Source organism: Tachypleus tridentatus, unplaced genomic scaffold (assembly GCF_004210375.1).
Source record: "Tachypleus tridentatus isolate NWPU-2018 unplaced genomic scaffold, ASM421037v1 Hic_cluster_2, whole genome shotgun sequence".
Classification (NCBI taxonomy): domain Eukaryota; kingdom Metazoa; phylum Arthropoda; class Merostomata; order Xiphosura; family Limulidae; genus Tachypleus; species Tachypleus tridentatus.
The window spans coordinates 34324820-34334296 of NW_027467782.1; the positions used below are offsets into that span (position 1 = coordinate 34324820).

The 9477-nt window shown below is 34.0% G+C and overlaps 1 protein-coding gene across 1 annotated transcript; it reads left to right on the top strand.

Annotated features, from left to right (window-relative positions):
- Positions 1-7589: 7589 nt before the first annotated feature.
- Positions 7590-9096, top strand: LOC143242272 (uncharacterized). Its single transcript, XM_076485638.1, has 3 exons — positions 7590-7655; positions 8415-8498; positions 8728-9096. Exons 1-3 carry the CDS (start codon positions 7590-7592, stop codon positions 9094-9096), a joined length of 519 nt encoding a protein of 172 aa, XP_076341753.1.
- Positions 9097-9477: the final 381 nt, after the last annotated feature.

Consider the following 9477-nt stretch of genomic DNA (forward strand, 5'->3'; position numbering starts at 1 on the left):
TCAAATTATAACAGTTCAGCTACAAATACAACATATTGTTCTTACAGAATTACTAAAGAAATTTCCATAGCTTTTGCTTTTTTAGAATTATTTAATACTCCTGTTTGAAAACTAAATAGTCATTAAATGTTAGAACACTAAAGTTAATTAATCAACTCTTACACTAAATAATTCTGTATAATCAACAATTAGCACCTTATTTTTTTACTATACATATATATAAATACTGTTTACAGTTCAAACAAGAAGTCTATTTTATACAGCCTACTACCAACTTCTACCGACCCCTTGATGGATTTAGTAGAGAACTTATAGTGTTCTGGTGGCACATTGCACATCATAATTCTCATACTCTTAATTTTGTGCCGTTGGATGTATGTAAATGGTTAATGGGCCATCTGGATGATTAATTTCTGCCCGTATAGGTAGTTTTGAATTTACAGTAGGCAAATATGATAGCTAGACAATTTCATTCAATTACGGAATAGTCTGTCTCTTACTAGCTTTTTTACTTATATACATTTCCAGAAACAGTAGTTTTCACGTTCTTGTAAGAATACAACTTTAATTTCAATGTCTAAAGCATCAACTTGAATGAGGATTGGTTTATTGAAGCCTGGCATTCTAAGTATTAATAAACTTTCCATCATGTTCTTTAACTTCTAGAATGACATATATATATTTCCATTTAACTTTATTGGATAGGCTTTTTTTGGTCAAGTTAATAAATGGTTGCAACAACTTCAGCATAGTTTGGATGAATTTCATGCAGTATTCCGATAATCCCAGAAAGGATCTGATTTGTTACTTGGTTGTCAAAGTTGGTTCATCTTGCATGTAAGTTCTCTCCGCCTTTTTCATGGATAGCTGTCGGCCACACACTATTTGTCCAACAAAGGATAATTAAAGTAGTATTTATATGGTTTCATAATCAAACTTGCTGCTCTTACTCGACTCAAAAGCTAAGTTTCCTCATATGTTCTTCACATCTGACTATGTATGTCAGAATGTTATACACAAAAATGCTTAATATAGTGGTTTTGTTCAACACCCTTCTCATCATGTAGTTGAATGTTACTGCTGAGTTAACTAACCCAGAAGACATCATCTTAAATTGGTAATGACCGTCTGGTGTCACAAATACTTTCTTTTGATTTTATTTCCATTGAGATCTGCTAATAACTTTTACTGAGGTCGATCTTTGAAAAGAACCTGGTTCCATCTGGTTTTTATCATGAAAGCCTGTAGGCTGCTCATAACTTTAGAGTAGAGCTTTGTCACGATATTCAACTTCTGGAAGTCTATACAGAATTAGTTTGAGCCATCCTCTTATTCATGATAACCACTGGTAAAAAAATAGGCTAAATTTAAAAGTTCAGTTATTTCACCTTCTATCATTGCCTCAATCTTTTGCTTTATGAGGTCTCTCATTGCATAGGACATCTGATAGGGCTTCACCTTGAGTAGATCCCTAGTGACGGTCTCGATCTTGTGTTACACGATGCGTATCTTGCCTGGTTTATTTGTGAAAACATCCTCATATTGGACAGTAGATATTGTAGTTCTTTCTTTTACTTGCCAGTCAGTTCTTAACTGTTTACTGGTTCTTTGTTTATGACAATCACACCTACATCATCCATCTTAGCCTCAAAAGCTGTGCCTATTACGTCTTCTTTCTTAAAGTACCTCTTCTACAGGTTGAAATGATACATCTTGGTCTTCCTATTCACTTTCACTTTATATTCTATTTTGCTGAGAACTTCTTGTAATTTAAAGGGTCCTTTTCACTGGAGGAGGGATTTATTTATGTCTGTGGGTAGCAGATTCTAAAGCGTCGATCCTTTGCTTTCATACCATAGTACTGCTTAAGGGACTTATCGATAAGCAAACAATACTACCTGCGCGTACTTGTTCCAGTCCATAGTTTCATTTGACACATCTTTAGCATGCTCTTTAAGACCTCATTAACTCTCTCACAGAATCCATTACATCTGTGGTTGTACAGAGTGATAAAAGCTGCCTAGCACGAATGGATCTGCACACTTTTTTTGCATCATTTCTGAAGTAAATTGAGCCCTTCTGTTACTCAGGACTTCTTTTAGAAAGTCCACCCTGCAGAACATTTCAGGAGGGCTTCTGCCACTCTCTTTGCCTCTGTTTATCTTTAACAGTGAATGATGTGTCACATAGTGATTTACAGTCACCACGTACCAGTTGTTCTTGTCAGAAACAGGTACTAGTGGTTTAATAAAGCTCACAGCTACTCTGTTAAATGGCTCTTCTAATGAAAAGCATTTCACCCTTGGCTACCTTTCGTTTAAGTATGGTCCTTTGGCAGATGTCATGTGACTTGTAAAATCTTGCTACATATTTAGTAATCCTAACCAATGGAAGTTGCTGGATATTCTACCTGTCATCTTCTTTGCTTCTAGGTGTCTTCTCACAATTGATTCATGAGTCAAATTCATCACTTGAGCCCAGTATTCTGTTGGTATTGTGATCTGTTTAACTTCACTAGATCTTTATAGATCAGATATAACTCTCCTTTCCAGTTCTCTATTGTTCTAGTCCCTTTACCCATTTTCTTGTACTTGACTTTCTCCCTGGAACCGTCCCAAAGTTTCTGCAGTAAAGAAGTTTTCTCTTGTGTTTCCTTCAGTTCCTGCAGACTTGTATTCGGGATATCACCTATTGATATTTGCGGAGATGTAGTGTCTTGTTGTTTTTTTTGCTTAGCTGTGTCTGCAGATACTTCATCCACCTTCCAAACTTCTACTGCCTGGTATATTTCCAATTAGTAGATGGTTGTTTTCCTATACATGGTCTCATAGTATGGAGTGTCCGCCTTTATACTTGCTAAGGGAAAATTTTTTACTTGTCCATCAGTTAGTGCACACAGATGTACTTTGCCTGTCATTTGGTCATCAGATAATAGACTGAACCCATAACCCTCATACTGCGATTCAGAATGCCTTAAATAGCTGGCCATACCGGGCCTAGATAGTACCAGGCCCTAAACCTCACAGATTCTGTCGACATTATGGGAAGAACTACGTACAGAATTGGCTTTATTCGTGTTTATATATTATATTTGCATAACAATGTGAGCCGTTTCTCTCTAGTTGTTGTTTAGTCAAGAGACCTGGAAGGATAAGACACACACTGGATCTCTACCTCCGTCATTTGATTGCTTGTTTGTGTTTGATTAAAGCCTGAACATTTGTTCACTATATTCAGAAGCTGGGAAAATCTATTTTTACAACAAGCAGCCATTGCATGCGCGCAACGATTGCCGTAGGTTGTTTGGGTACGTGAGTGACCCTTTTAAGGTCATCTTCATGGGTGTAAAACAGAATTTTTTTTCTTATCTTTGCTAGTAAATATTTCACTTCTTATCGTTCGCTATAAACATGTAGTTTAGTTCTCACAAACAGTTTCATGGTTGCTGATAAAATATATTATAATAATTTTATTTTTACATAAGTATCCTTTTAAATAAAAATAACATTATATCTATCTACTGGTTCGCTCAATAGTAGGTGGCCGTAAGCTGTATAATAAGTTTCTTAGTTTTAGTGAGAAGTACTTAGGCTTATGCTCATATTCTAAAATAATATTTTTCAGTGCGTGTAATGAACAAAGCATTGCTGCTTAGTTTTTTCTTTTAATGATCTACTGACGTATTAAGAAGTCCTCTTGAAAAAGTAAAAATGTTTACATAGTTATACAGAAATGTTGTGTTTGTTGTTCAGGGAATTCTGTATACTTTTGTGATTATTGAGTTTTTTTTCTGTTTGTTACTTATGCAGTTAGAGCCGTCGAAAATATCTCGCGGTTGCTTCATTCAGGAGCTTTTGAAATTGATGCCACAACATGCGTTGCAATTGCGATGGAATTTCAATTCCAGGTGTTATGGTGTTATAGCTATTTCTCTGTTTCTTTACTTATTTAGCATAATGTTGAATATTAATGTTCTTTTTTCTTTGTTTCTTTATCAGTTGTACATAATCTTTATTGTATATCTATGTACTTCAATTGTCAGTAATAAATAAAATCTTCAAAGTAATTAAACTCTAAGAAATTTAAAAATTATATTTGGTAACACTAAATAGATCCATGTTTAGCCAAGATTGGTGGAAAAGAAACTTACGTTATGTTCAATATAAAATATGTGGTTTATTTCTCTAATCTCTTCAAAGTCTCAGTGAATTATGTTTGATACTTTACGTGAAGATAACTTTAATTTTTTTTGTACGAAACGTTTGTTTGTTTTGGAATTTCGCACAAAGCTACTCGAGGGCTATCTGTGCTAGCCGTCTCTAATTTAGCAGTGTAAGACTAGAGGGAAGGCAGCTAGTCATCACCACCCACCGCCAACTCTTGGGATACTCTTTTACCAACGGATAGTGGGATTGACCGTAACATTATACGCCCCACGGCTGGGAGGGCGAGCATGTTTAGCGCGACGCGGGCGCGAAACCGCGACCCTCGGATTACGAGTCGCACGCCTTACGCGCTTGGCCATGCCAGGCCATTGTACGAAACACACTGAAGGTAAAGTTTATGAGACACCCAGCGCTGTCCAGAATGTTCTGAAACGTTACCACAGACAACTGCACATTTTTAACTCTTTATTGGTAGAGTTGAAACAGACTCTGCACATGCATCTGAAAAAACTGAAATATTGTATTTTACATTATTAAAAATCTAAAAACGATTGTGTGAGTGTTTTCTTATAGCAAAGCCACACTGGGCTATCTGTTGAGTCCACCGAGGGGAATCTAACGCTTGATTTTAGCGTTGTAAATCCGTAGACCTACTGCTGTACCAGCGGGGAACCTGAAAAACGAGAAAAGAATAAATATCTTTTAGTTTTCAGAAGCTGAAAACAAATTGATTCTTTGACGATTTTTCCCTTATTCATAAAGTAAAAAAAAAAAAATGGAATACGTTGAGTTTTCAAAACACGAATAAGGAAAACAGATTCATTGTTTTTTTTTAACTATTAGATGATAAAAACCAACAACTAAAAAAATTATTTTTCGTTATGCGAAAAGTAAATAAATAATTTGGATTTAACTGAAGATAAAGAAAATGCTTTTTTAATAAAATGAGACTGAATATTACGTTGTTTTACGAATGTTTCAACCACATTTACTTTAATGTTAGTTTAAATGTGAAATTAAACAGTTTTAGTTTGTTTGAAATTAAACAGAAAGCTATACAGTAAACTATCTGTGTTCTGCCCACCAAAGATATCGCAACCCGGTTTCTAGCGATGTAAATCCGCAGACATGCCGCGGTGCCACTGGGGAGCAAGACTTTCAGAACGGATTTCGAACAATATATAATGATAAACCCGGATATAATTTTGGATATGTTTATGTAAAACTCTTATGCCTAGGTTGTTATTAACAAAATTAAATTTACTGATACTGAGAAAGGTATAAAGTATATCTTATATGATTTCAAAAATCGCTATCCTTGGACCTAGAGCGTCTTAAACATAGACAGAATTTGTGTTTTAATTCTAATTTTAATTCTAATAGTAATAATCTATTACTAAATTAACTTTGAATCACAAACAACGTTATTTTGTTAATAAACTTTGTTATCGGATTAAGAATGGTCTCTGGTTAGAGACAAAAACATCATCAGAGGTTCTATAATAACCAGTAAACAAATTTTATATCATATCATACATTTTGTTCCTTCTGAGTACTTTTATGCTAAAACACACTTTTGGTGCTAAAGGAAAGAGTAAAACACAATGCAATTCTTAAAATCACCATACAGTTCATACACATAAAATTTTGTACGTGATCATGTCTTACTGTTGAGGACATAAATTCATCTACTATCTCATAAATAGCTGTTTCAAAGCTTCATATTGTTCTTATGTTATGTTAAAAAAAAACCTCTTAAAAACAAACGTTAAAATAAATCTAACATTCACGTAAAAATGAAAACTTACAGAGACGTAAAGTACAATTTAAGCTCTTAATCATTAATATAATGAAATTTTAAATATTTTATTGAGTTAATTCATAGTTTCAAATAATATCTACTGGTAAAGACAACGTAGTATAATAACAAACAGCGGTTTACGTATTAAGGTTGAGTGAGGTGCCACAATTTCAGGTTTTAATTCTAAATTTTGCTCGTAATAATATATTTATAATAATATACTTATATTTTCCTTTAGGATTAAAAAAATGGCCATTGAACTGATTTTATTATTTTTCTCTATTTCGTCCTTGATAAGTACATGTATATTTGTAATTTGCTATCAGATGAAAATTACATTAAAGGTCAAAAGGGCATAAAGATATTCTAGTTAAAGTCTTTAAATGAACTCTTTCGCAACTCACTATATTTTATGTTGAGACCCAGTGTAAAATCCGAATTTTCCAGTTTTTATGTTGACATAATCGTGAGTCAGAAGAATTTCTTTAAGGTCATATTTTTTTATTGGAGAAAGAGTGTAAATAAGAAAATGTGTAACAATAGAGATGGCGTACTTATGTGCTGATTACTCCAGTTCCAATTCCTGGACTATTCTTTCAATAATGATTAGTGGGATTGATAGCCACATTATAACGCCTCCACGCTTGAAAGGGGCGAGAATGTTTGGTAGGATGTGTTAAATACAAAACGACAATATAGTCTTTAGTACTGACGACAATATAGTCTTTAGTACTGACTACAATATAGTCTTTAGTACTGACTACAATATAGTCTTCAGTACTGACTACAAGGTTTTAACGAATAGATATCAATCACAGTAATGGTTGGTAGAATTTACGATCATTAATCACGAGCTAAAGTCTGACCAAAGTTTCGTCTATTTATCTGCTGCCGTCTTCAAGAAAGTCCTATGAAAGACAATTTCTACACGGTCAATGACCTCAGTTTAATCTTAGGGCTTCATGATAGAGATGTTGGTGAACTATCCAATCATGAAAGAATTCAAACACATTAATTTATTAAAACCATAAAATTATGGATTTGTCAACAGATTAGAAGCTGAAACTTAGCACATAGTTTAGTTATTAAAAAAACAAAACGAAAAACAAGTGAGACCTGATTCATTGTATTGGTTTTCAACCATGATAATGGAAGACTTTATCTTGTTAAAATGTAAGATCGCAAGATGAGCTTGTTCGTTTAGTACTGGCCTGGCATGGCCAAGCGCGTAAGGCGTGCGACTCGTAATCCGAGGGTCGCGGGTTCACGCCCGCGTCGCGCTAAACATGCTCGCCCTCCCAGCCATGGGAGTGTATAATGTTAAGGTCAATCCCACTATTCGTTGGTAAAAGAGTAGCCAAAGAGTTGGCGGTGGGTGGTGATGACTAGCTGCCTTCCCTTTAGTCTTACACTGCTAAATTAGGGACGGCTAGCACAGATAGCCCTCGAGTAGCTTTGTGCGAAATTTCAAACAAATTCGTTTAGTACTATATGTTATAGCACGTTCCATGATACTGAACAGTAGAGTGGTACTAATACTGCTGTCAATCGTATTACGGTAAACAACTTGTTTGTATTAAAGATCTATCGATAACGTTTACACAACTGAAAATGTTCATTAAATGGAACAAATCAAATTTTTGTTTGAGAAAATTACTAAAACCACAGAAAACCCGAAGAGAGAATCAGTAAGTCAACTTCTTTATCAGTATTTGTATAAACATATGTGTATGTTAAAGTTTTGTCTTAGATAGTCATCTCACCATTTCAAGGCAATAAACATTCAAGGTTATCTATTCAACTGACCACATCTACTTTAAATGCTCACTTCTCGGTGACCCTGACACACTTACCTAAACGTCCATGTATATGCCATAGGTGTCATTAGACTGGTCACAGTCCACTATAAAAGCTAGGATCTGGGACACAATTCTTTAGTTTCTCAAGAGTGTGGATCAAGTTTTCAACTCTGTTTTATAATTTGGTAATACTATCTCATTTTATTGTCAACAAATTGTTTCTGATACTAAATAATACTAATTCATTCAGTTAAAGCCAAAGTTGATAAAGAAAATGACTATTTAGAATGATGAATTCTGTTTCTGCTATTAAAATTCTTTATTTAACCTTAACAGTTTCATTATTCATTTCCTAATGAATTAATACCAAGGAACTTCTTCATTAATTAGATGTCAAAAAAATGTAAAGAATTGGTTAGTTATTATAATATGTAATTTACCGTTGTCTCCTCATTCAGGTTGCTGTCCCAAAAAACATTTTATATTCAACATGAAGTATCTAATCAGTGTCGGTAGGTGGCAATGCTCAGTTCTGATCATAACTTTACAGTCTACATTTTATTATTAACGCTAGTGTAATAAGTTATGTTCAATATTGGAGTTTATTTTATACGCACTAAAGTTTATTTTCGTTAATTACAATTTTAGAGAAGATTTTGTTTGTTGAATGATAAAAATATTTTTAATGTTCTAGCTATCCTATGCATTGCATCTGCTGCTGCCTTATCCAGGGTGAGTAATTTATTGATTTTTGAAATTCAAATAGTGAAAAAGAGGAAAGATGAATTCTGGTATATATGTGTTCTACATCAAAAACCAAAGAGCTGTGTAAAAATTCCTGTGTTTGTTCCTTATTAAAAATACATTATATATATACGTACAAAAATATGGCGTAGTCTAATAATTAACTAAAATTGCTGGATGAAACAAAACCTATTAAATGGACTGTGTTCTGTTACAGGAAAAACGCGCTGCCTACGAACTTCCTGACGGAGCCGAAGTAATTGTTGGACCAATAAGAACTACCTTTTCCTGCCATGGTCTTCATTCTGGTTATTATGGTGATGTTGATAACAACTGTAATATTTTCCACATCTGCCATCCACAGATTCTTCCTGATGAAACTGTGGAGGTCGGACACTGGAGTTTCTTCTGTGGTAACCAGACCGTCTTCAACCAACTGACCTTTACTTGCGCTTTTCCCGAAGAAGCCGTGCCCTGTGCTAAAAGTCCTGAGTTCTATTATCTTAACGAAAGAATCGGAGATAAAAACGCTTTATTCTTGACGGAAGCAGACTTAGCTAAAGCTTATTATCTCAAGAACAACTAATATATTGTATCGCACTATACTAATCTTTGGTTATTTCATGCACTGGTTGCTAAACAACCAACTTAGTAATGCTCAGAGTTATGAATTATAAGTTCGTCAAGTGAGATATTGTGCTTTTTGTATATATAGTTTTCTACTTATAATAAAAATCGATTTCGCAATGCGTGCGAAGAATTTCTTTAAAATTCTTTTGGGAACAAATAACAAACTTTAATAAATAAACATTAATATTTAGGTTTCTTTTCCAACTTTTAAACTTTCATGAAAAATGCATTCGCCTATGACAAGAGATACGATTTTGGCTCTTAAAATTACAAAACCTTATTTTTTGTAAAATATTGAGAGAATTAGAAGAAAGTGGGCAAAAAAATTACAAATCTT